Genomic DNA, 25,685 nt, shown 5'->3' on the forward strand with positions numbered 1-25,685 from the left:
AAAGGGATAGTGGGCAGGTAGTTGTAGTCCTTCAGCCCACAAGTGATAGCACTGAACCTCTTGAAATACTGCAATTCAAAGGCTTCACAGTCTGCCTTTGAAGTTCCTTTCCCCAGTAATGGTTACCTTCAGATCAGCTGCAGACTGTTCTGGGAGACTAAACTGCATAGCTGTCAACTTTTCCCTTTTCTTGTGAGGAATCCTATTCGGAATAAGGGAATTTCCCTTTAAAAAAGTGAAATGTTGACAGCTATGCTCAAATGTTCTCCCATTGGCTTTAATAGGGCCAAACAAAAAGTCACAACACAGAAGTGAGCAAGCTTTCAAGCTTCACAAAAGTCTTCCTCAGTTAAGATATATTACACAAAGCCAAAAGTGTGGGCAGGAGAGAAAAAAAGATGTTCCTGGGCATGATGGAAAAGGCCAAGGCTACAATCTGCAACAGCTTTCCAAGGTGGAGCACTCCAGATATTTTAAACTACAATTCCCAACAGCATGAGTCAAATAATGAGGGACGTTAACACCTGCAGTTGGAAGACCACTCTGTGCTCGCATTAGTGCTATTTGAAGAAAAGAGGCAGGAGGAACTAAAGCTGAACTTGCAGAAGGTTTCTTTAGAGAACTAGGTATTACAAGCAGGGCCTGCAGCAAAATGTTGCAGGGCATTCTCACTGTCTTAAGTCAAGGATGGGGAAACTGTAGCCCCTTCAGAAGTTGATGGACTTCAACTCCCTTCATTGCTGACCATGGACCATATTGGCTTGATCAACACTATTCCCTATCCTTGGTCTAAGCAGAGAGCTGTTGTTCAGGGGCCCAACCAACTGAAACACAAGTTCTGTAGTCCTTTCCAGGCTCCGAAGGGAAGGAAATAGGACCCCCACCCCCGCAACTGTCACAAAAAACCCTTCTCCTGCTGTGCTAAAAGGATCAGCTGGCAGGTGATGTGAAAAACTTATGCATGAAATTAGACAACCACAGCCAGGCAGAGTAGACGATGCCATACTTGTGTTTGCTGATCTGTTATTGGAGTCTATGGGTGGTAGTCAAGGTTAGTCCTACTCAGAGTAGACCCACTGAAAGCCCACTTCTATATATTGAGCAGAAGGTCTGAAGGGGGGAATGGTATATGCACCTGCAAGCTCCCCACTTCATCAGACTTCCCGTCAAAGGCATGGAGGTCTGGAGAGAAGAGTGTAAGGACAGAGGATGAAGATACAGCAGGCAGGGCCAGCACATACAGCCCAACTCCGCCACCTACTCATGACCGGGAGGTCACACAAGCTGCAGTAATGCATATTGCTAGGGAAGAGGAGACAGAGCACAGGGTTGCTGTTTCAGCAGCAGATGCACATTCCCAGGAATGTTTTGGCTTAACTATTAGAAACATTCAGTGCTCCATACTTTTTCTGTTTATGAAGATTCTCCTAAGAAATTACACATTGTGCCAGAATTGCTATATTTTGAAATTTAAAAAATAAAATCTGTTAAGTGCAACTAGGTAAGCCAAGTGGCTAAAGAAAACTACAGATTGTAACAGGGACATCTTGTGGAATGCCTGTTTTGCTTGGCAAGGTCTGTTACTGCTGTTCTCAATAAGAAATGGAAAATGGGTAGTCTGGCTGAATGGGTTTTATTGGATCAGCTTCTACTGCGGCAGGAATATGCAAGCTTTCTACTTACAAACGGCTCTTCATCTGGCAGAATGGAGAGTAGGAGTTATATCACTGGATACATATAAAGCAAGACTAACCCACAATCAACATTTTCCTAGTAGTAGCCTTTGCATGCTTTTTAACATTTCTGAGTGCCTTGAGAGTCCTCCCCTACTACTCTTTTTTGTGTGTCAGAGCAATAGCAGCACAAATGGTAAATCCCTCTTTCCCCTTCGTGGCTCTTCTCTGAATCCCATCACTGTTCTCAACAGCTTTGTTCATATCCTATAGGTCAGCTCTATGACTTCCTAAAGGATAAAAGAATGGGATTGGTTAAGGTCCTGAGCAGGGGAGGGACATATGCCACCAGCTCACCCACAAGGACCAGTCTCACAGCTTAAGGTGGAGGGGGAGAAAAAAGGTGAATCCACCTGTGCATATAGTTCTTGCTAGAGGGCTTTATTAGTCAAGGAGAGCTTTTCACACAGGTAGTGTACTTGTGGATGAGGAGTACTTGACCTCATCTCTCTGAGCTGACCCCACGTAGTTGTCTCGCCTGGCAGCGTACTCCCCAACGTTGGGCAGCCCTGGCACCACGCAGCAGCTCAGGGCACTGCGGTAGATACTCATGTCGTGGGCGTCGTACCACTCGTCCGTCTTCTCATCATAGCACTCAACGTTGAACGTTGTCGTGAAGCCGTTGAAGCCGCCCACCACAAAGAGCAGGTCATCCACCACTTCGATGCCAAAGTTGCTGCGAGGGTTGAACATGGTTGGGATGGTCCTCCAGGTGTTGGCAATGGGGTTGTAAGCTTCTGCGCTCCGAAGGCGGTTGGCTCCGTCAAATCCGCCCACCTGTGAGGCAGCAAAAGGACAGGGAGTCATTTAGAGGAGGAGGAGGTGGCGGCGGCTGCTTCACACCAAGTCAGACCACTGATCCAGGCAGATCAAGGAGGCACCGTGCAGATGCTGGGCCCAAACTCCCATCAGTTACATGCAATAGCAGTAGTCAGGGCTGGTGCATTTTATTGCCCAAGATGAAGGACAAGATGGCACAAGAGGGAAGCTGCCATAGGGGCCAATGACCAGAGAAGAGAGTTGTTGTCATCTGATCAAGTCTTCTGTGCACACTGAAAGCTTGCATAGCACTAGTTTAAATCAACACAAATTGTTCCAGTAGAAGACTTCACTGAGGCATTTGACTCCCTACTTTAAATTACACCTCGGCATGGACTCACTTCATGCCCTATATGCAAACTACAATTGTAGCCTTAACTTTACTGTGGGATAAAAGCAAAGACCTGCTATAGAGGGTTGCTGTACGGGTCACCAATACAGAACTTTAAATGCTTAAACTGGTGTACAACTGCTTGCAAATATGGTTATTCTATAGGCTACAAGAAATCAGCAGATGGATCCTAGAGCATCTGCACTGCATGCAGAAGGCCCCAGGTAACTCCAGGCAGGACTAAGAAGGAACTCTGCCTAAAACCCTGCAGAGTCTGTCAATGTAGACAATAGTGAGCTGGACAGAGCAATGGTCTCATTCAGAATAAGGCAGCTTCCTGTGTTCCTATGTAATCCATTATATCTGCACTCAGCTATTTGTTTTGACTTCCCCATTTCCTTCCTGGTGCAGCCCAAGCAGTATGAATCAAAGCCCTGTCAGGCTGAGGACTTTTTCACTGTGGCTTGGATTTCTGTGGTTTAAATTGTTTTGTACATGTTTTGGAATTATAAGTTATCAACAAGAAACTTTAATGGATTTTTTAAAAAAAGAAACACCCTGATACATAAAAGCAATATGACATGGAGAGGCTGAAATTATTTAGGTAGAGGTCACAGGTGGCATTTAATTTTTTAAAAAAGAAATGTGGTATATGAGGACTTAAACTGACCAGTCATGTGCCCCTAATACAGGAGCATAAGAAATGGCTTTGCCTTGATAAGGAAGGACAGTCACTCTGAACATGCTCAGAGGTTCTCTTCCTTCCATACAACCTGCAGGTTGAAACAGAAAAAGCCCCCCACAACACACACGTGGCAACGCATGGTAGTGTTGGGAGTGTGTGATTTAGGAGCTTGACTCCAACTTCAGTGAGAGACTGTGGAAGCAATAGTTGCAACCCTCAGCATCAAACTGATGTCTGGGAGAGGGTGGAACACTGTGAACTATGGACAGGCCACTGGAGGCCCTGCTTTCGGGTTTCCCTTGCTCTCAGTGTAGCCCCTGATCCCAAAGCCTCCTGAAAACATGCACTACTACACACAGAGGCCGTGCAGAAACACAGGTGATAAGCTGCCACATCTTGCCTAACAATAGGTGTAATATAAGGTATCTGATAATTGTAAAGGCTGTGCGGGTACAGGTAATGTTGCTAGTTAGCATTAGCGATACCTGAGCTATATAATATGCACCAAACCAAGTAAAGTGTTCTTTGTTATTCAGTAATCTCAGAATGTGTGTCGGCAACTTCCTACGTTGGCAACCTCCCACAACAGAACAGAACTTTGGTGTGAGTAGTGGGATGAGGATTCAGCAGAACCACCTGAAAGAATGGCCCAACATTGAGTGTAATTGCATATACTTAGTGATTACCAAATAATATGTATGTTACAGTAAGACTGGCCCTGCTGCCATCACCACCAGGACAGCTGCAGCTTGGAGGTCTTAGTGCCAGGCATTGAGACCTCAGTAGCTGTATGAAGATGCCAGCTGTTGATACCAGGCTGAGAAGATCGCCACAACCTTCAGAAGACCACTAAGATACAGCATTCTTGCCATTTTGTGCCTATCCACTTCCTTAAATATATACAGTTCATGAGCAACAGCTTGGCCAGCACTTGGTCTACACCAAACCAAAAGGAGGCAGCATTGTTCCAACAACTTTACCGCCAAAGGGTGCTGCAGGTTTGCCTGCCATTACGGGCACAAAAGGACCCTGGCCTTACTGCGTAGACGTGTTCTCCGTACGCTATCACGCCAATGCCGCTTCGCCTGCTTCTCATGGGTGCGATCAAGCTCCACTGATCAATCTTGGCGTCATACACTTCTGCTGTGAACAGGCACTCATTTCCGTTGAACCCACCACATATATAGACCTTTTTTAAAAATGGAAAGCAAAAAATAGGAGGTTTGTGAAAATATTGTTGAAATAAATTCAATGCCATTGTAGAAAGAATTTTTGGCCCTGTCCACTTTACACGCATATCGGTCTGATGGCTTTTTAATTGTTATAGTATCCTCCAGAGAACCCTGGGGATTGTAGTTTGGTGAAAGCACTGAGAATTCTCACAGGCTTCCTAGGCCTCCAGGTAAAACTACAGCTCCCATGATTCCTTGGGAGAAGGAATGACTGCTGTTAAGTGTGGATTATTAATTTTTTAATCTTGGCCTTCCTCCAAGCTCCTCAAAGCAATGTACGAGGTACCTCCCTTGTAATTCTTACAACAACACTGTGAGGCTAAGTTAGGCTGAGAGAGAGGGAATGGGACAAGGACACTCAGTGAGCTTTGTGGCTGAGTGGGGATTTGAAGCTTACTCTTAGTTCTACTATGACCACGAAACCCACACCAGCTCCTACCCTGGATACACTTAAAAGTTTGTATCGGGGTTTGGGAACCTGTGGCCCTCCAGATGTTGCTGGACTCCATCAGCCCCAGTTGGTATGTCCAATGGCCAAGGATGATGGCAGATGGAGTCCAACAACAGCTGGAGGACCACAGATTTTTCATCTCTGGTTTATATTAACAGAAACCAAGATTGTTTTTCCTGTTGAAATAGCTGGCTGAATAACCTCTCATTGCTTAAGATGTTAGAGCAGGCCTGCACAACCTGCAATTTATGCCTGATATGACGGTCCACCAGCAGCTTAATAGATGTTCTGGGTTACAGCCTGCCTGACACTGCAAAGCCAGCTGGGTTTATCCGGCACCTGCTAGGTCAGTTCATGCAGCCGGTGGGCTGTTTCCAGCCAGATGTGGCAGAAATCATGCAGGGATTACAACAAGCCAAATTGAAAAGGACATTGGAAACTGCCTTACACTGAATCAGACTATTGGCCCATCTAGTTCAGTATTGTTTACAATGACTAGCTGTGGCTCTCCAGGGTTTCAGAGGTCTTTCCCAGTCCTACCTACAGATGCCTGGGATTGAATGGATGCTTCACCCCCCGAGTTACAGCCCTATTCCTTAAAATTATTTAAGATTCTTAAATAATTATTTAAGATTCTTTAAAAACAGTAAGAGCTGTTCGACAGTGGGATTTGCTGCCAGGGAGTGTGGTGGAGTCTCCTTCTTTGGAGGTCTTTAAGCAGAGGCTTGACAACCATATGTCAGGAGTGCTCTGATGGTGTTTCCTGCTTGGCAGGGGGTTGGACTCGATGGCCCTTGTGGTCTCTTCCAACTCTACGATTCTATGAAATATTCATGCTCAGTTTATGACCCTATATCAGAGGAACTGCTCAAGTATGAGCTTTCGTGAAGAAGTTTTGAAGAAGTGTGCATGCACACGAAAGCTCATACCAAGAACTGACTTAGTTGGTCTTTAAGGTGCTACTGGAAGGAATTTTTTTTTAATTTTTTTTTTTACTATGGCAGACCAACATGGCTACCTATCTGTAACTGCTCAAGTATGGATACTGCACCGTGAGATTCACTAGACAAAGCATGTGTGGCTGGCAGTGCTTATTGTTATCTTTTTTCTTTTTTCAAAAAAGATCTCAAGTGCTGATTTATTTCATTTCATTTCCAGAGAGATAGCTGCTGTACAAAAACAATGAAAGTCTTATGGTGTCTGATGAAGTAGGGCTCTAATTCATAACCACTCATGCCATAATACGCTTGTTAGGGTTTAAGATGCCACAAGTTGCCACCATTTATCTTGCTCTGCTCCTCATCTGACAGTGTTCCCAGAGTGGCGACCAATATAAGCAATAAAAGAGTATATCCATCAATAAAACAATACTGCCAAGCAAACTATCACAATAATAAGCATTGCAAACAGATACTGAAGGTTTTTAAAATCTAATATAAAATACATACAGCATTAAAAGGCCTAGACAGATTTTCATCTGGTACCGAAAATAAAATAAAGATGTTTATTACTTCAGTTGATGGCAGAGCAGGGATGATCTCAAAGGCTGGACAGGTTTTTGCACTGGCGCTCTACGCTATTTAAGGATGTCTAGGTTAAAATCAGAACTTTCCATTCTGAACAGAAACAGTTAATGTAGCTGACTTAAGATTGACATAATATGTTCTCCATGAGTGGTCCCAATTAATGAACATACTGCTATATTTTGCACTAAATGAGGCTTCAAAGCATCTTTGTGTACAGGACATTGCAGTGTTCTAAACAAGATGTTGCCAGTGTGTGGATAACTGTGGCCAAGCTATTGTCATCCAAGAGGGGTCACAGCTTGTACACCAGCCTCAGCTGGTAAAAGGAATTTCAAGATGTAGAGGCCACTTGGGCCTCTCTAGATAAGGCCAAATCCAGCAACACTCCCCAGACTGCAGTGATCACCACCTCTCAGGTCACATGAGCCACCAACTCACAACACCTTCATCTTATCTGAACTGAGGTTCAGTTTATGGATCCCTCATCCCTCTCCCCCCTCCCCAGTTCATTATCAATCAAAAGCAACTGTTTTGCATTTCCACAGCATTTCCACGTGGATTTGATGAAAAAGAAAAACAGAGCTTGGTGTCATTAACATTTTTTGCTATTTTCCCTCTGTCCTCAAACCATATCTGTATTGTTGTCATCTTTACAGAAAGGAACAAAGGCTGGAAAAGGGGAGTAGTTTAGAAAGCAGGTCAGGATGGTGAGGTGCCTTGTGGACACCAGTCTAGCCTCGTTTCCTAATCTTCCCTTAATATTTAATTTCTTCTCTGGAGGCAACCCCCCTAAAGTTTCACATCCATCCCTGTGACCTGTCAGCCTTAGCAGCTGGTTACCTTTTATAAACTCTGGCCTACTTTCATTCTCATTACCTTTCCATACAGGGTTGTAGCACTTGCATCACTCCTCTGCTCATGCATGGGGGCTATCAAGGTCCACTGGTTGGTCTCGGGCTCATACCTCTCAGCTGTGTTGAGACGCACATAGCCGTCAAAGCCACCCATGGCATAGATGAAGTTATCAAGGACGGTGACACTAACATAACAGCGTCGTGAGTGCATGGGTGCAACCTGGTGCCACGTCTTCTTGACAGGCTCAAATCGCTTGACGCTGTTGAAGTAGTCCACACTGTCAAACCCCCCAATGATGTAGACGTAGCCCTTTAAGTAGGCGGCACCATGGTACGCCCGGGGGCTCTCCTGCTGGCATGTGACGTTCACCCAGCGGTCTGCACGGGCGTCATACGTTTCGATGGCATTGGTTGGGCTCCCACCGCTCCAGCCGCCAATGGCAAACAAAATGGCGTACGGCAGACGGGGTCTCGTCAGCGGGTTGGTGAAGTCGGAGCTAGATGGTCCGTTCATGTTGAGGTCGTACATGGCTTTCAGGGCGTCGATAACAATGGGCTTGCACTCCTCACTATCCTTTACATAGTCATGCATTTTGACATTGTTCATAAAATATTCAGCATGCATCAAGGCCAGGCGTACCTACAGAGAGGGGAGTGAAAGGACTGGTGCTAAACAAGAAGCCTAATAGGAACGAGGCACATTCCTGCCTTGTTACTCTCAAGTTCATGAGACAGGTCTGTTTCCCCACCATCACTCAGCCTGTGAACCTTGCCCACTGTGTTACAGGAGTCTTATTATGAAGTGGTATCCTCTCAGAAAGGTGGAGGAGTATAAGTAAAGCTGCATTTAGCTGTCTAGCAGTGAGATCACGGGGAAGGTCTCCATGACATGAAGAAAAACTATGTTATGCAGAGCTGATGTTATGATTCATAACATCCGAATCAATTAGGAGACCAGTTATGAACACTTTCTTTTTACTGTGATTAACGGCTGCCACTGGAGGATCCAGAGAGCAGCAATCCTCCTTCTACCAACGTAATAATTTTATTTTATTGCAGTACAGGCATTAGGACAGCAACTGTTTGGTGTTTGTGCAGCTGATGTTTTGGGACTCAGCAGCATCTCCAGGACGGTTGAAACCCTGGCTGCTGAGAATTCCCTGGATCACCAACAGAAGATTCCACCAGCTGCATTAATTGCCGATTATTAGTTTTGCAATGTTATGTTTCAGTGATACTATATGGCTTATTGTATATTGTTATTGTAGTACTGTATTTAGATTTAGACTTTTGCATGAACTGTTTTGAGAAGTGAGGTGTTGTGCATGTGTTGCAGGTGCCCTTCCACTGAGCTACAGTGGTACCTCGGATTAAGAACTTAATTCGTTCTGGAGGTCTGTTCTTAACCAGAAACTGTTCTTAACCTGAAACACCACTTTAGCTAATGGGGCCTCCTGCTGCCGCCGCGCCACCAGAGCACGATTTCTGTTCTTATCCTGAAGCAAAGTTCTTAACCCGAGGTAATATTTCTGGGTTAGCGGAGTCTGTAACCTGAAGCGTATGTAACCCGAGGTACCACTGTACAGCTCTCCCCCAATTTATGATGCATGTATCCTTGCAGTCAGCCAGTTGCCCCAACGGGAAGCCCACAAGCAGGACCTGAGTGCAACAGCACTCTCCCCACTTGTGATTCCCAGTGACGGGTAGCAACATCAGCCTTTCAATAATAAATACATGAATGAAACTCAGAGTGACATACGTAAAAGACCAAGAGCCTCCTAGAGCAGGCCTATGGCCCATCTAATCCAGCATCCTGCTCTTACAGTGGCCAACCAGATGACGATGGGAAGCTTGCAAGCAGAGCCTGAGTGGAACAGCTCTCCCCACTTGTGATTCCCAGCAATTGGCATTCAGGAGGCATACAGCCTCTTGCACCAAAAGTAGTACACAGCCATTATATGAAGCTGATTGGGAAGTTAGCCAGCACTGTAGATCTGGAGACATAAGGGGTTGGATTCAACACCACACTATTACAATCGTTCTGTCAGCTCACACAGTTCTGCTTGCCAGATGGAACGATTCCACCCTCTCCTCCCTGTGTGCCGTTTTGGGGGTTCTCCCAAACCACCCCCAGAGCTTATGGAGGGAGGCACAGTGGGGAGAAGCGGGGGAAAGCCCTGTAGCGCTAATGGGAGTCCTTGCACTGGCTCCTGCTAGCACAAGTATTTAGTTAAATCTGGTCCTAGATACCTGAAGGACAGGGGATGGATGGACCCCCAAGATATTTAAAAGGGCTAACCTTAGGGAGCAGGACTGCCATGTGCTGCTTTCGGTTTGTGGGATCGTGGGCAATCCACTTGAGGATGGCCTCAAAGACGGCGTCTTCCTGTTTCACATTGAGTTCGTCCTTTTCAATGATGTCTTTAAACTCATTGACCGAGAGCTCCAGGAATTCAGTAGACGCTTTTACCATCTCCTCAAAGTTGTGCAAGATGAACATATAGGCCGCCTGCCGCAGCTCCGGACAGAAGTAGTACTCTGTGAATTTGCAGATACCAATACAGTTCTCCAGGCACAGCTGGCATTTCATGAAGTCAGAACAAGCCCTGACGATGCCCATCACATTAAATTGGTCAGCAGCCACAAGAAGCCTCTCCACATTGTCCACGGTGATGGGCACTGTCCTTGTGTAGGCGTATTCGATAATGAGTTTCATCATATCTGGGGTTATGCCAGGAATATTATATACTCTCTTCTCTGAGTTGTTCCAGCTACTGGTAAACAGAGCTCTGAAAAAGAACACAACTATTTCTCATTGGTCTTTGTTGCATCTTGGGGTCCTATTCCTCAAGGGGATGGCGTTGGGTCCACCGGGATCCTCCAGCTAACCCGCTGAACCTCTATAGCAATCCCCACAACTTTTTGGTGCTCATGACAGCTGCAAGCCTCATATTGCTTCTAAAAATTGAACAAGAATTGGCACTGCTACAGGTGCCATTCGGCATTTGTAAGAACTCAATTGTTTAGTGTGGCAGCGCCCGCACTTTGGAACTCCCCGACTATTGAGATCAAGCAGACGCCTTCACAGTGCTTGTTTTGGCACCTGCTAAAAACATTCTTGTTTAGACATGCCTACCCAGGTGCTTAGAAAGTTGATGTGATCTGTTTTAGTATTTAGGGCACACCTGCCTGACTAGGAATTCAACGCAAGACTGAGCAACCTTGCACTAGTTCCTATGAACAGGCAGCAACTGTCTAGAATGCTGACACTGTAACCACACCCATCTTTAGGCCAGACTGCCAAAAAATAAATAAAAAATAAACAAAAAATAAATATTCAGACCAGATTCTCTAACATCAGGTCTGGGGTGCAATAAAAGTTGCAACAGGGCCCATCAAGAGGCACATCATGGCTTCAACCTGTGGACCTGATTGCCAGTGTAAACTATTGTTGACAATGACAGCTCTTAAGTCCTGCTGGTGCACTGGCAGCTTATTATTTTAGTACTCTACATACCTCAACTGAAACATATTCCAGCTCACATTTGATAACTTCCTTGGGCTAGAAGAGTTGGGTCCTCAGTAGCTACTGGGCTGATAATGCGACAAGATTTTGCTCCTAAGGCAAGAAGTACGGTCACTTGACTGTATCAGCAAAATCTCAGAAACCGTTACTCAACAGAGCCAACCAGATATTAAATAAAAACCCTGTTTGCTCAAATAGCACCACGAGTCTCCCAATACTACAAGTCAGTAATGACTCAGAAGAAGTGTGGGCTCTGTATTTTATCCTAGATGGGCATGAAAAGCCAAGGATAGTAGGGTCTCATTATTCAAGCAAATCCTTGCTATGGAATCCACTGTTCAAACAAATTAGAAACCTAGACAATCTTACCCCCTCCTGTCTTTTCTACTTTATTCCTATCCTGTGGTATTTCATCAACCTTCTTCTTGACTTATTTGGCTTTGATAAAAGACTCTGCTTCTGAATTATGCTTTTGGATGCCATTTGGCATCCCCTTGACTTGAAGACACAACCTGAAACTATTAACTGGTGGACATGAGTTAAGAACACACTCATTTACCTTTTAAGACAATTTGATTAAATGTTGCTGTAACAGAGAATGAAAGTTACATTACAATATGGTTCTCAACTATTCTGGTAGTTAAAAACAAAACAAAAAATAAATAAAATAAAAAACTCTATTCTGGTAGTTTTTGTTTTACTAAATTTATCATTTAAATGGGAACCTATTTGGTGGTTTTCGCAATATGATCACTTCTTTGAGTTTAATTGATCAGTTAAAAGGCAGATGAACAACTAATAAATTTCAACTGCCTGTCAACCTACTAATTAGTGGTTATGACTTCCACACAACTGCAATCTGGGATAGAGAGGGTGAACCAGCAGCCAACCACATCTTTGAAGACAGCAGGAACTCAAGCATCTATTACTGAATAAAATGAGCCCTTAAGTCAAGACATATTCCTGGGAATTTTGCCAGAGAAACCAACTCTTGCCTGTTAGAAGCACTGACCTAAAATAGGAGCTGCAGCTACAGAGGATGTTCTTGTGGGCATTGAACTCACACCCATTGACCTTGATGATCACGTCACAGAGCTTCCCTTCCAGTCGAAGTTCGTTGAAGACTGTACAAGCCATCGCACTCATCTTCCTCTCCATGTGGCGGTGGGAGTACCCCGCCGAAGCAGAGGCATCATCCATTTTTTCAAGGTGGGGGGAGGCAGCACAAAGAGCTGCCAGGCCTTCCACTTAACCCTCCTCTTGGAAAAAGGGTGTGATTGGTTCAGAGGTTCCAGAATCCCTCCCATAATGAGACCCTTGACATGACCAGGTTCTAGAATCTTGGCTGTCCTCTGAAGCAAAGTGGTCCTGCTCACAGTCAACAGCAGCATCTGAGGTTTGGATACCCTTTCCCACACAATTTAAAATAAATTTAATTGATGCGCAGACAGCTTTTGACTCACAGTGGGCCACGATTTAAACATCTCAAACTGAGGGTGAACCAGAATGTAATCTGTTCATGATTGTCCTAATTTATATCCTGAGATATTAAAAACCATTTAAATAAAATGGCAGCACATTATATTAAACAGTTCTTTTGCATATGATATGAATGCTGGCTGCTTCTGACCTAATCCATATTTAATTTTTCAACTCACCAACAGATGATTATTTTTACATCTCCTAAGGGCATGGTATGAGATATAAAGCTTAGAGCAGCAGCATGGGCATAAGGTAGGAATAACTGGCCAGGCAAGCAGCACCAAGATTTAGGGATCATTTGGATCAATAAACTGAACTTGACCAACTATGCTATCCTGTAGCATGGAAGGCTGATGTTTCAGATTAAATGGAAAGAATAGCAGTACCAAAGACCAGGGGAAAAACAACAATATGGTTTGACTTGGCACTTGTTAGATATTATGTGCAGTAGTTCCAATTTGCCTTATGTTAATTTATAAGTTGGTATTGACCTTTAAAGCCCTTCACAGTTTAGGACCAAGATCCTGTTGGATTGCCTATCTCCTCAAGAGACTAGGCACTGACATCATTAGGTGCTCCCACCACAGAAGATATAGCTGTACTTTTTGTCTTCTTATTGCTGCTAGGAAGACCAATATGCCAAACTAATGCACTGGGAGTAAACTCCACTGAACACCATGGGACTTACTTCTAAGTAATAGTCATAACCATTTGTTCCTTGACTTGCAGAAGCTCATTAAGATGATCTTTAGAGAACTCCAGTTCTTGCATTTTATCGGTCTGCAATTTACTACAAAGTTCTAAAAGTGGTAACAAATATAGTATTCCCTTGCTGGCCAGTGGTTTATGCTCTGCATCTGGGAGCAGGAAATTTAAATGTTGCTTAAAATTACACAGCTGAATACATATCCTGGAAAGAGATTTCCTCTTTGAGGAAGAAATTCAGATGCTGTGCCATAGCTCACAAATTTTAGGAGCATTTATGCAAAAGGATTCGGGAACTCTATAGAAAGCAGCAAGCAGTAAAGTTCACTGTGTTCTTTTAATTCAGTATAAAAAGTGGAATGAAACTCAAAAGTGTCTCATGGTGCCATCTTGGCTCATTAAGAAGTAGGTTTGTGCAGAATCGTGATAACAAAAAAAATATATTATGCAGCAGTAAAAAAGGGGGAGGATGTAAGTGACCAGAAGCTTTCAAGAAGAATCGCCTGAGCGTTTAAAGTTTCACTGCTTTTTGTGAAGTAACGAAGGTCACCTTTCCTTCACAGTATCCTACTCACTAAGTTCTCTTGTGCAACTATGCCTCTAATGCCTCCCATAAACAGAGCTCAGTGCCAGTTCTAAGCAGCCAGTGCGTCAAGGTTTTGCTTTCCAGAGGACAAAGACTCCCATTAGGTTCAGGTGTATTCACAGAGGTGACCACAGCCTGCAGGGCAATGGGAACTGGTCTCCAGCCATTTCATGATGTGCTGCAGGTGGCCACCATGACTGCAGCCCTGGCACCACACGAACAGACCCTTCACTACGTGGTGGCACACAGCACACATGCTGGCACACTGCCGACATCTGAAACGAGACCACAGAATGAATCAACCAGAAGAAAATTACTTATCTTAGCAGTCAAATACAACACAGATTCTGGAACATAAGAATCCCAATGAGACCTAATGTGATTACTGATGGACAACGAGTAGGGAGACCCAGGTGCAAGTCCCTCACTCAGCCATGAAGCTTACTCATCCTAACTTACTTCAGAGGGTTGCGTGAATAAAATGGTGCATGGTCATGTGTGTGAGAGAGAAACATGCAGGCCAGCCTAAGCTCCTTGGAGCAAAAGTAGGAAATAATTGTAAAAAATACAAAAAATAAATAAAATGTGAAAAGCAGTTGTAGTCTCTGCAGCTGGTAGGAGCATGGCTCACCTGAAATTATACACGAATTCATTTTTCACCACTATTGGGAGGTGCATTATTGGGATGCATAAAGTTCACAAGAGGTATAGATATGAGATACATTCTGACCCACTGAACCAGCACATCAGTCATGAATGGATAGAAGCCCATCAGGAGCTCAAAAAACTTCTGTTTTGCTGCCTTATGACCGCATTGTAATCAGGTGCCTGGGATGTCTCTGTTGGCTTGATGTACCATAAATTGAGGAGGTCTGTTCTAAATTTCTGTATTCCACTATACTTCTTAAACTGCATGAAAAAGGATGTAAGCAGTCGTGAAGTGATTTTGTTTCCCAGGATTTTTTAAAAACACTTTTGCTACACCACTGTGTTGAACCAAAGGCAAGATGTTCCAGAAGCTCTGCAAACACCATCTTGGTAGTCAAGATAACGCTACAATTAATTAGTCGTTTTTGCAATAATGAGCTGATGTATGTTTATATTCACTTGCTCTGATATATGCAAATTGGCTTGCTTTAATGCTATGCTTATCTGTGGACCCTGGAATGCTGGGCTCTCGGCCCAGAGGGGAGCTATCTGTAAGCCTTGGATAACTGCTACCTATGGCCTCACCAGCCAGGTGTGATGGGAGGTTCAAGGTAAATTGACGTATGCTGCTTTGTGCATAAAGGATGTATATACACATTTGCTTGGGCGCTGACAAGTCATGACGACCTCTCACTGTTGTGGTGTCCATTCCGCATCTGTAAAGGCAGTGAGGCTCTGCACACTGTGCTGTAAATTTACACTTTTTAAAAATAAAGCAGCCGAACTGGCCATTCTGGAGTTTTTTTCATCCTCTTTTGGACATCCTTCAAGAATCAGTCCACTATCATAGGTCACATCATATGATCTTCTATAAAATGAGTAAGGCACACCTAGCTTCAAAAGCCTTCATGTAATCCTGAGTGTGGGGTGGTAAAATGATTTTTAGCTCCTGGAAAACAAAATCACTTCTAGCTTCACTTCAGGAAGTATGTATGCAAAGTGCTACTTAAAAGAGGGTCAATAATTTAAGATGCTTTGGGTGCAGGAGATCCCAGGTTCAATCCGCAGTCCTGAGGGTTGGAAAACACCCCTGCTTGTGATCTTAGAAAGCTACTGCCACCAGAGTAAGCAATTTCAGATCAGATGAACAGTTGTCTGACCTGGAATAAGGCAGATTCATATAATTATTCCCAGCATGTCACAAAACTAAAACCTCTATATGTGCATACATGCACACAGTGTGTCTCTGCACAGGCCGCTCACCTGTCACAAATCCAGCCTTTGTTGCTCATGGGTCTTTTGCAATTGCTGCAGTTGATGTGCAGTGTAGTGGAGGCCTGGTTGAGGCAGTTGATGGCTCTGCACGTGCTCAGTTTGATCACCTCATTGGAGATGTTCCACAGCTGGAAGCGCTGCAGCAAGTCAATGTATGAAGTGTACCAGTGTTCCTGTGGGGTTTTAAGGCATTGCACACAAGTCACTTACAGTATTCGTCTCCAGAAATCTCTTTCAACCTCTCTCTTGCAACTCAAACCCTTTATTTTATTGAAATACTCATATATTGCCTTTTCATTTTTTTTAAAAAAAGATGCACTCAAGTCTATGAACTCCTTTTTGTTTTTTAAGAAGTCTATGAACAACTTCTAATGCAGGTGAAATAGAACGCAAAATTCATATGGATCTTTCAATGTTCCACAGATGGATATTTTAAAGTTGGCCCTGGCCCATCAAATTGGAAATAACTGGCAGGTGTTTTGATAGCCAGACAATCTAGACCAACTTCACTTAATATACTACCACAAGCATTAACATGAAGAGAGCTATTTTATTTCACACACTTGCTGCCTTTCAGTAAACATGGAATTCAAGGTGGAGTATAAATGGATCCTGGGAAAACTCCCATCCAGGCCTTCACCAGACCCAGACCTCCTCATGGCCACTACCCATTCCACATGCCTCTCCTTCTGTGCCTGATCAGCACCAGCTCTGATAGAGACAGAGGATAAGTTGTGCAGAGCTTACTACTCCTTCTCCTTGTATCTCTTGCTGCTTGCTCACTTGGGGAGGACAGGTGAATAGGCAACAACAGTTAGGAGGAGGCGCAGCAGGATAGTAGTTTTTGTGGATTGGGATGGGCTCCTTATTGAGTGTGCAGCTTTCAGCAGGTATCTGGTAATTATGACCACCAATCCTAATCCTAAAATATAGAACAGGGAGGTACCTGTGCCTGGTCATCAATCTCCTTCCGGATACGATCCCCCAACACGATAAGTACAGACACCGCCATCTGCACATCCCCCTGCTCAGCATAGAAGAGCAACATGTCACGGACAATGGGGCTGAAGAAGTCAGCAGGCAGACGGCTGTCATACAGAGAGTGAGAGATGGAGATCAGGGAGAAAGATTCCACAGGTGTCAGCGACACAGTCTCTGCCTCATTGCCACTGACATGTGGGGAGTCTGCTTTGTCTTGTAAGTGATCCAGTGCAGAGGGATTGTCCACAATCTCATGACGCAAAGGGAAGGCCTCCTGGGGAAGGATGTACTCTTGCTCCTCAGCTGTTAAGAAAACATGGACCCATGAGAGGGAAGGCAGACAGGGAAAGATAAACAATTCCACCCAACACAGAAAGGGGAACAGGAAGGACCAACAGTTCTCAAGAGTATATATACTCACTGTGAGGATTCTCATGGTCTATCATGTACAGGTCATCTTCATCTCCTTCCACATCCCCAAGGAGATAATCTGCAGGGACATCACTGCCTTCAGTCTCTTCGTTCTCTAGACATCCAAGAGTAAAAAAAAGAGAGAAGCAGAGAAGGAAGTGAGAAACGGTTCTCAGGTTTCTATGCAGTGTTGGGGGAGAGGTATGCCACCATTCTCACCATCGTTATTGATCAGTGTGGAGGAAGAATCCATGAGGATGTTTTCAGGTCGGTTCTCTCCCTTGCTCCTCTCCATCCTTGATTCACTGCCTATCCCAGAAGGAATATCTTTCAAGTTAAAGCTGGAAGGGAAACACAAATCTGTGTTACACCCAGGTAAAACCTGATGCTTCCAGCTTCCCTCCTACATCCTGGCACCCAAGTCCCCCACTGGTTGCAATTCCTGGTAACCAAGTAACCACACAAATATTGTATCATTAAGATTTTCAGTTCAATTTTTCTCACTGCTCACACAAGAACATACTGAGAGACCAGTAGCACTTCTGAACTTATCAGCAAGGTGCATTTTTTCTGCCCTGTTGTATGCCCTATTTCCAAGGGCTCAAGAGTAGAAATGCGAGTCTTCTCACTTTTATCCAGATGAACACTCTGCCTAATGCAAATGGTGCTGGTAATGTGTAAATGAGACCTCTCATGCAACCAGCCCACCTATATTTGCCACAGTCAACATTCTACCTCCCATCTCACAACCAAGATCAGATACTGAAGCCTTTTTTACCTGTTCATGAGTGGAAGGCTAGAACTACTCTTCCCAATGCTGTGATTAAGGTTTGAAGAGGGCACAGTGCTAGGGCTAGAGTAAATAATTCGGAGCATGGTCCATGTCTGAGCAACCTGAAAAATAAGAGAAAGAACAGAAAGAGTTAAACTATCAACAGCCACGTCTTTCAGCTAAGGAAAAGGAATAGAGGCAAATGAGACACAAAGAGTGAGGTATTGGGCTGGAGGCCACCACACACCACCAAAACAATTTCAGGTAATGTCTTATGGGAGAGGGGCTGAACATAGCCCTGGACTCCTCTTTACATGCTAGGAAACTCCTAGCTCTCTCTCAGGAATAACACATGCAACATCAACCTCTACAACTGGTAAAGGTAAAGGGACACCTGACCATTAGGTCCAGTCGTGGACAATTCTGGGGTTGCGGCGCTCATCTCTCTTTACTGGCCAAGGGAGCCGGCGTACAGCTTCCGGGTCATGTGGCCAGCATGACTAAGCCGCTTCTGGAGAACCAGAGCAGCGCACAGAAACGCCGTTTACCTTCCTGCTGGAGCGATACCTATTTATCTACTTGCACTGTGTGCTTTCGAACTGCTAAGTGGGCAGGTGCTGGGACCGAACAATGGGAGCTCACCCCGTCACGGGGATTCGAACTGTCAACCTTCTGATTGGCAACTGGTAGGAAGTATAATATCTCTGGATTGGTAAGGTCTCTTATAAAATACTACAAGTATAGACTTCTGCTCACTACACATTCTGCTTGTGCCACTTAAGGCATTAGGAATGGGAAACTTATGGCCCTCCATCAATTGCAGTCAAGGCAGACTCACTGGAATTAAAATTAGTCTTGACTATTCATTTCAATGGGCTTATTCTAAGTAAGAGTTACTTAACTAGAGCCCCATGTGTTACTGGACAGTAACTCCCATTATCCTCAGCCACTGGCCACACTAGTTGAGGCTGATGGGAACTGGGAGTCCAACATCAGAAAAGCCATAGACTCCCCGCACTTGACTTAAGGCTCTAATTCAGGCCCGTGTTCTGCCTTCATCACAAGCCACCAACCTCAGCAAAGAGACTTTTGGTACTCTGAGTTGAACATATATGCTGCAGGTTTGGATTCCAGTACAATCAACCATGGCATCTCCTTCCTGGGTGCCCATTGGGACTAGGTTATGTTGTAGCCCCCTCCCCAAATCTACCAAAGTATAAGCGAATAACTCCTGCACAAAGGGAGCCCTTACCTGGTTGCGCTTGAGCTCTTTGGCTACTTTGGCATTATGGTCACACAGCTCTGCCAGCGGTCTCCCTGTCAGCACATACTGCTTGGCGGTCCGCACAAACCAGTCCATGCTACCAGCATCACACTCTGTGTCCGCTTCAAATACACTTAGGGCACTGGAAGAGGAGATGAACTCAAACTGTTCTGTGGGGTCTAGCTTGCGCTTGAAGAAGATAGGATGGCGCCGATCACGCTTACGGTTAGAATCAGAGGAGATGAGGCTCTCCTTGGCAGCAAAAGCCAGGTCCCCAAAGAGACTGTAACAAAGCCCCTCAGGGTTAGCCCGGTCAATAGGCTGGATGGCATCCTTGAAGATATGCTGGTAAAGAGTGCTATCCTTAGAGCCAGACAAGAGGAAGTAAGGATCATGGAGATGACGCCACACAATCCCTGTGGTGACATCTTTGTGTTCCTCAAACATGGCAGAGGGGATGAAAGGCCGACGTACATCCCACACATAGATGTTGTGGTCCACCATCATGGAGCATGTGGCAATGTGGTGTTTGCATTCAGGCCGCCACTTGACCCTTGCCACAGAGGCTATTGTCTGCACACAGTATATCTCTTTGGCCCGGTTGGTGTTCATGTCCCAGACCTTTACCATCTTATCTCGGCCCCCTGTGGCCAACCAGCCCCTAGATGAAGAGAAGAGAAGCTTAAGTGGCCAGTAAACAGTTCAGCAACCACCACTTTTCTTATACATGATCTACACTGACCTTATACCCAGCTACCAACTCACAATACTGCTAAAGCATGAGGGGCTAACCTGTAGCCCTCCAAATATGTTCAACTACAACTCCCATCATGCCTGACCAGCAGTCATGCTGGCTGGAGCTGATGGGAATTGGACCCCCCATGTCTCTACTCCTGAGAGCTTATAGCGAAGTCATCAGTGACAGTGAGGGGTGGGGTGAGCACACATCCCAATCCTTGCTCTCACACACCTGTGAGTCTTCATTTCTTATCTGCATGACAAAACCCTCATACATCCCAAAATGCTGTTGGGCTACAGCTCCCATAAACCTTAGCCAGCATGGCCCCTAGTCAGGAATGACTAGAGCTAGACGTCAACAACATCTGAAGGGCCACAAGTTAGGAACCTGTGCTGTAGTTCTTAGCCTAGAATTTCAAATTTAGGAAAATAATTTATACAGCATACTAACAAAAACAAGTTCTTGGAGAAAGAGCTTTGAGTTTTCTAAGATGCATTTCTATAATATAATGCTTAAAAACGAAGCACTGCACGGAAGATTTTTACTTGAGGAAGGCAATCTTAAGAACAGTAAGTTCTCCATGGCTGTCTAAAATAATGTTTAAAAATAGGAAGGGAAAACTGCATATTTAAGAAGGAAGAATGTTCCATGGGCAGGGAACAGAGAAAGATGAGCTACAGAACAGAGAATCCTAGTGCACAACGTGAGATGGTGCCAAAGGGAAAAAAGGAGCGTGCACAAGAATAAAGTGAGACGAGGATATGCTTGAAGACAAAGAACAAAATTTTAGTGCAGAATTCTAGCCCCTGCTGTCCATACCTGTCTTCCGGGTGCCAATCGCAACAGAATACGGGCCCATTATGGGCTGTGAACATCCTCTCGTAGCGGTCAGGCCGGCGGATGTCCCACAGCTGAACATTTCCATTCTCAAAGGTTGCAGCAAAGGTAAAGTAATCACGTATACTAAACTGGACGTCACGGACACTTTCTGATTGACCTGAAAGATAATGCAACAGACAGCATATTTGGCAAGCTTCATATCCGGCAGCTCATCCAGATGACACTCACCATTTGTAATCATACTCTAGCACAACAGATTTCAGGCTCAAGGGCCAAATCAGATTCTCTCTCAATAATTTGGTCACACCTTGCTTTCGGCCCAGCCCCAACAAACTCATAGCACTGCCCTTTGACTAGGTGTAACTAGAAAAAAGTACTCTTGACCATTGCTGAGAGTGTTAAGAGTCAGGCACGGCAAATTCAGAAATGACTCCTTACCTGAGAATGTGCTAACAGAATCTTTCTTGCGCAGGTCAAAGCATTTCATGTAGCCATCCTGGGAGCCACTGAGAAGCATGTACACCTCTGTCGGGTGGAAGCACACCTTGTTAACTGTTCTTTTGTGCTCGGTGAAGAGCTGGTCCTGCTTGTTACGAGATGGTTTGCCGAGGTTCCAGGTCACGACGACGCCATTGGTGGCTGCTGTGGCCAACAAGTTCTCGTCCATCTGGTGCCACACCACATCGGCACAGCTGAAGTTCAGGGATGGCTTGCGGCCAACACGCAAGTTCAGCTTCTCCACAAACTGGTCTTCTTCTATAGAGTAGATCTTAAAGATGTTACGCCCAGCTACCACTACCTGGGCAGCATCACGACATACACTAATGGCATTGGCAGGGGCATCCAGGTGGCAGAACATGGTCCGTCCAGTGATAGTATTGCCACCGAGGGCAGTGGTCACCCTAGCCATTTTCTCCATGGCTGCCTTCTGAGGGGCTCTCTGTGGTTCTGAGGGATCTCCCAATGACCACAGAGCAGGAGTGTCTACAACTATATCTTAATGGACAACTTCACAAAATTAAACTCAATCTTGCAAGCTCCTTATCACTAAAGCTTCATTTTTAAAAAAGGAATATTCAGCACTTGAAATAAGGTCCTACCCAGAAATGGGCAGCATTTTAACACAAGGAAATTTCATGAAGTGATCACATAAAGCCAATGCTTACAGCTCCAGAGTTAGTTGCAAGCTCTTCTAATTTGCATTGAAAGCTTACTTGGCTTTAGGTCTACCTTGTGTGGAAATTTCTTTGTAAACCATCTAGCACTTCTTTTCCTACTTTCAAACAGCCTCTTGACAGAAACTTTTCACTTGCAGGATAGCTTCTGGCCGAAGAAATTCAGCAAAGTTCTGCAATACAAGACAGAATTGTTCAGGATGCAGACCAACACACACACACACACACACACAGAGAGAGAGAGAGAGAGAGAGAGAGAGAGAGAATTAGTTAAGAATAAACATATCTCTCAAAGCATTGGACACTGAAACAAGACCAGTACCCACCATTGTAGAAGTTGCCATTTGCTTCTGAGAAGAACCTACATAAAAGAAACTGACACACCACTAAAGACAAATGTTTTAATGTCTTTCATATTTTATTTATTTGTTGTCATCCGTCTGTCTCAAGAGAAATGGAGTGTGCCTCTGGGGGTGAAGTCAAACTGCTGGAGAATCACAGCACCTGCCGTGGCTGCAGAGACCAGCAATTAATAACTGCTGCCCGCCCCCATTCTTATTGTTGCATTAGCAGCACCAAAGTGACCTCCCTAGGGTACAAGCCTGGCCAGTGTGCACGGAGGTCCTGGACTGCCCAGAGGACAAGACCGCCCTCTCTGCCTTGTTGATGTGGTCCAAAGGGAAGCAGAACAATACATTTGGCACCAGCTTGGCTGCAGGAGTTGCCAGAAAGTGTAGAAGACGACATCCCACCAACCGCCTTAGGGACTCCACTCTGGATTTGTGTAGGGTTTACTCCTTGGCCTTTTCTTTTCCCAAAGATGTCCTGCAAGGCAGCAGGTAATTTATTTATTTACTGAATATCCCACCTTTTCCTCACTTGAAACTAGGGCTGAAAACAAGCATTACTACCCCAGTTGAATATATTGCTGGGAGAGATCAATTTTAACTGGGAAGACTGACAGTTAATGGCACATGTATTTTGGGGATCATCCACACTAACCTTTTGCCCTGCACTTTCCTGGTCCATGTCCAGGCACTTTTTTTTCCCTCTGCCACTTTCCCCAGGAAAACCCAATCCGTACCCCTAAATCGGAGCAAACGGCAATTCAGGTTTTAAGTGGATTTGCTCCAATTCAGCACTAAAGAGCAGGTTTTTGCGGCTTGGACAGGAAGCTTTAAATTGTGGAGCCGTGCCTAGAAATGCAGAGCAAACGTTAAGTGTGGAAGAGTCCTAAATGTAACACGAGTCTCCTTATGATGCAATACATGTGCAGATCTGGACCACCGCTTTAATGGAAAGTGAACAATTTATACCTGAATGCTACACTATCAAAAAATAAAGCACAACTTTTTCTGAAGTTTGGCATCCGTTTATTGAATACATCAAATTAAAGCAACATGACCAGCAGCCGCCCTCTTCTCACGGTTTCCTTTGGAAAAAAAACTATTATTGGATAACATGCCTATGAAGAACAATAGTCTGGAATTATAATGCTATTTTGTTGAAATACGACCGTCCTCTCTCTTCCCTTCTCTCCCCAACCCCTTTCCCCTATCTCGTTGTGACCAATGGTTTTTTGCGTATTGGAAATGAAAGCAAGAACGATTACCCCAAAAATGTAAATAAAATAAAAAAGCCAACACCACAGATTAAAGTTTGCTTTAAAACTGAGCTTTGGTTAATTTAAAAACAACAACAAACAAACCCGCCATGCAATGTATTCAATCCAGCATTTCCTCACCCTTACATGTCTCGGGAGCTCAAAAAGATGCGCTGCATATATAAATACGCAGCAGTTTTAGTCCCGCGCGAGGCCTACCCAGCCTGGCCTGGCTTCCCTCAGCCTTTCACGAGCGAGCGCCGGGCGAGGCGCTGAGGGAAAAAGCAAAAGCAAACGGGCGGCAGCTCACCTGGCAGCGGGCCGAGGCCGCCAGGCCAACGGTTTCACCGATCGCTGCTCCCGCGGCCACTCCTGGCGGGGCCTCCGTCGCTCAAGGCAGCCGCCTCTCCTTCCGCCGCGGAAACCCGGCCCGCCTCGCCCGGCCCCTTCCGCCACCGGCCAGGCCGCTCCGCCCTTGCTTGCCTTCCCGCCTGCCGGCCCCCCACCCTGGCCGCGCCGCCTTCTCGGCCCTTGCCGGCGAGCCCGCGGGGCGTTGGGCGGGAGGCTGCACCCGTCGCCCCCGGCTGCGTTTTCCCGCAGGATCGCGGGCGGGGGGCGGGGAAGTCGCGTTTTTCAATGCTCCCGTGTGTTTTATTTATTTATAATCCTGCATGTAGAAAACTAGCACAGCAGGGAGTGGTCTGGGTTAGCATCGTTCTCCCTGACATGCTGCCTTTCTTTTTTTCTTTGAAAAACATGCAAGCCTTGAAATAGAATCACCCCATCCGGAGTACGAAATCTAACTGCCCACTGGTTTTACAGTTCCCACATTTTTGGTACCTGGATGCAATCCCCGCCGCAGGTTAAAACTGGGTTTCCTTGGTAATTTCGTTGTTCTGTATGGGACAATGTCAATAAAGATTATCGTATATAATGGTTGCCACCACACTGGATGAGAGCCTGATGGAAAGCTGTAAGGTACCTCTTACAGTTGCTTCTGGGCAATGGTCACGCTTTGGAACACTTCGCCCCTGCCATCTCTGTCCGCTGTTGCTCCACCTGTATCAAGTCATCTTTGGTTCTCCTTTTCTCCCCTGAGATTCTGTTGCCCATATTCTGACAGAGTGGGAGATCAACGCCTCACACAGGTGAAAGGCCTGAGCTTTGTATGCAGAAGATCCTAGGCTTAATCCCCCAGCATCTCTAGGGGTAGGACAGTTCTGAAACCCTGGAGAACTGCTGACAGTCAGTGTAGTCAATACTGAGTTAGATGGACCAGTAGTCTGACTTGGCTTCCTACCAGACTTTTAGACGACATCTGAAGGCAGCCCTGTTTAGGGAAGCTTTTAATGTTTGATGCATTACTTTATTTTAATATTGTGTTGGAAGCCACCCAGAGTGGCTGGGGAAACCCAGCCAGATGGGTGGAGTATAAATAATAAATTATTATTATTACTATGTTCACAGGGCTTCAACACTCCAGGGGGACATATTGGGGAAATGCTGCATCCAAAATAGTGGCTTAATTTTGCAAGGAACCCTTTAGCCCCTTGCATTAGTGTGCCCCCTTATGCATACTGGGAACAACTGTCATTGTGAGAGTCCTACAGTACACATTTTTGTGTAGGCAATAATATGCAAACCATGCATTGACGTAGGCAGGGAGGGGCAGCTGCCCCCTCAAATCAATAAAAATCAATAAAGGTACATAACAAACTGAGGTTCTGCCTCCCCAACAAAAGGCCTGCCCCTCCCCAACAAAAATCCTGGCTACATCCATGAAACCGTGTGTGTATCATCACATGTGATGCTCACAGATATGTGTTTCCCACTGCATGGGCATTCATTTGGAAGTTGCACGTTCTTTCTAGCACAGAAAGTCCTCCTTTCCCCCTTTTATATAAATGTTTTGTGCAATATGTGATGTGGCCCTGTTCTGCTGTACATTGAGCAGTAGGCTGGACGAGGGCTGCATACACATCAAATATTTAAAGCACATTACTTTTCCAAATAATCCTGGGAACTGTGGTTTGTTGAAGGTGCCAGG

General features: G+C 45.1%; 2 protein-coding genes across 6 annotated transcripts; both read right to left on the reverse strand.

The window, feature by feature from the left end:
* Window positions 1-1,617: 1,617 nt before the first annotated feature.
* On the reverse strand, window positions 1,618-14,147 carry KLHL10 (kelch like family member 10). 2 transcript variants are annotated; one of them, XM_083710853.1, is made up of 5 exons: window positions 12,170-14,147; window positions 9,931-10,420; window positions 7,654-8,271; window positions 4,608-4,757; window positions 2,094-2,510 (listed from the first exon to the last, which is right to left on the reverse strand). In XM_083710853.1, exons 1-5 carry the CDS (start codon window positions 12,355-12,357, stop codon window positions 2,136-2,138), a joined length of 1,821 nt encoding a protein of 606 aa, XP_083566979.1. In that variant the 5' UTR covers window positions 12,358-14,147; the 3' UTR covers window positions 2,094-2,135. The 2 variants fall into 2 exon arrangements, with proteins under 2 accessions (XP_083566980.1, XP_083566979.1); XM_083710854.1 differs by lacking the exon at window positions 4,608-4,757 and having other exon boundaries at window positions 1,618-2,510; window positions 12,170-13,512.
* On the reverse strand, window positions 13,663-24,155 carry WDR24 (WD repeat domain 24). Of its 4 annotated transcripts, none has more exons than XM_083710843.1 (10): window positions 23,949-24,155; window positions 21,299-22,208; window positions 20,840-21,017; window positions 19,270-19,942; window positions 18,024-18,139; window positions 17,465-17,586; window positions 17,256-17,360; window positions 16,800-17,137; window positions 15,842-16,026; window positions 13,663-14,205 (listed from the first exon to the last, which is right to left on the reverse strand). In XM_083710843.1, exons 2-10 carry the CDS (start codon window positions 21,777-21,779, stop codon window positions 14,037-14,039), a joined length of 2,367 nt encoding a protein of 788 aa, XP_083566969.1. In that variant the 5' UTR covers window positions 21,780-22,208; window positions 23,949-24,155; the 3' UTR covers window positions 13,663-14,036. The 4 variants fall into 4 exon arrangements, with proteins under 4 accessions (XP_083566969.1, XP_083566966.1, XP_083566967.1 ...); XM_083710840.1 differs by having other exon boundaries at window positions 23,780-24,097; XM_083710841.1 differs by lacking the exon at window positions 23,949-24,155 and adding an exon at window positions 23,786-23,900.
* Window positions 24,156-25,685: the final 1,530 nt, after the last annotated feature.

This window comes from Podarcis gaigeae (assembly GCF_964106915.1).
Source record: "Podarcis gaigeae genome assembly, chromosome: 14".
Lineage (NCBI taxonomy): Eukaryota > Metazoa > Chordata > Lepidosauria > Squamata > Lacertidae > Podarcis > Podarcis gaigeae.

What these genes read in the sequence shown, in the direction of transcription:
- WDR24 (XM_083710843.1), bottom strand. Translation starts at nt 21,779, where the DNA reads ATGGAGAAAATGGCTAGGGTGACCACTGCCCTCGGTGGCAATACTATC. An exon ending in AGACCATGAGAATCCTCACA is followed by an intron (nt 17,138 to 17,255) that starts GTGAGTATATAT and finishes TTTTCTTAACAG; the next exon opens with CTGAGGAGCAAGAGTACATC. An exon ending in AGATTGATGACCAGGCACAG is followed by an intron (nt 16,027 to 16,799) that starts GTACCTCCCTGT and finishes AAAACCCCACAG; the next exon opens with GAACACTGGTACACTTCATA.
- KLHL10 (XM_083710853.1), bottom strand. Translation starts at nt 12,357, where the DNA reads ATGGATGATGCCTCTGCTTCGGCGGGGTACTCCCACCGCCACATGGAG. An exon ending in AGCTGCAGCTCCTATTTTAG is followed by an intron (nt 10,421 to 12,169) that starts GTCAGTGCTTCT and finishes GTTCTTTTTCAG; the next exon opens with AGCTCTGTTTACCAGTAGCT. An exon ending in ACGGAGAACACGTCTACGCA is followed by an intron (nt 2,511 to 4,607) that starts GTAAGGCCAGGG and finishes GCTGCCTCACAG; the next exon opens with GTGGGCGGATTTGACGGAGC.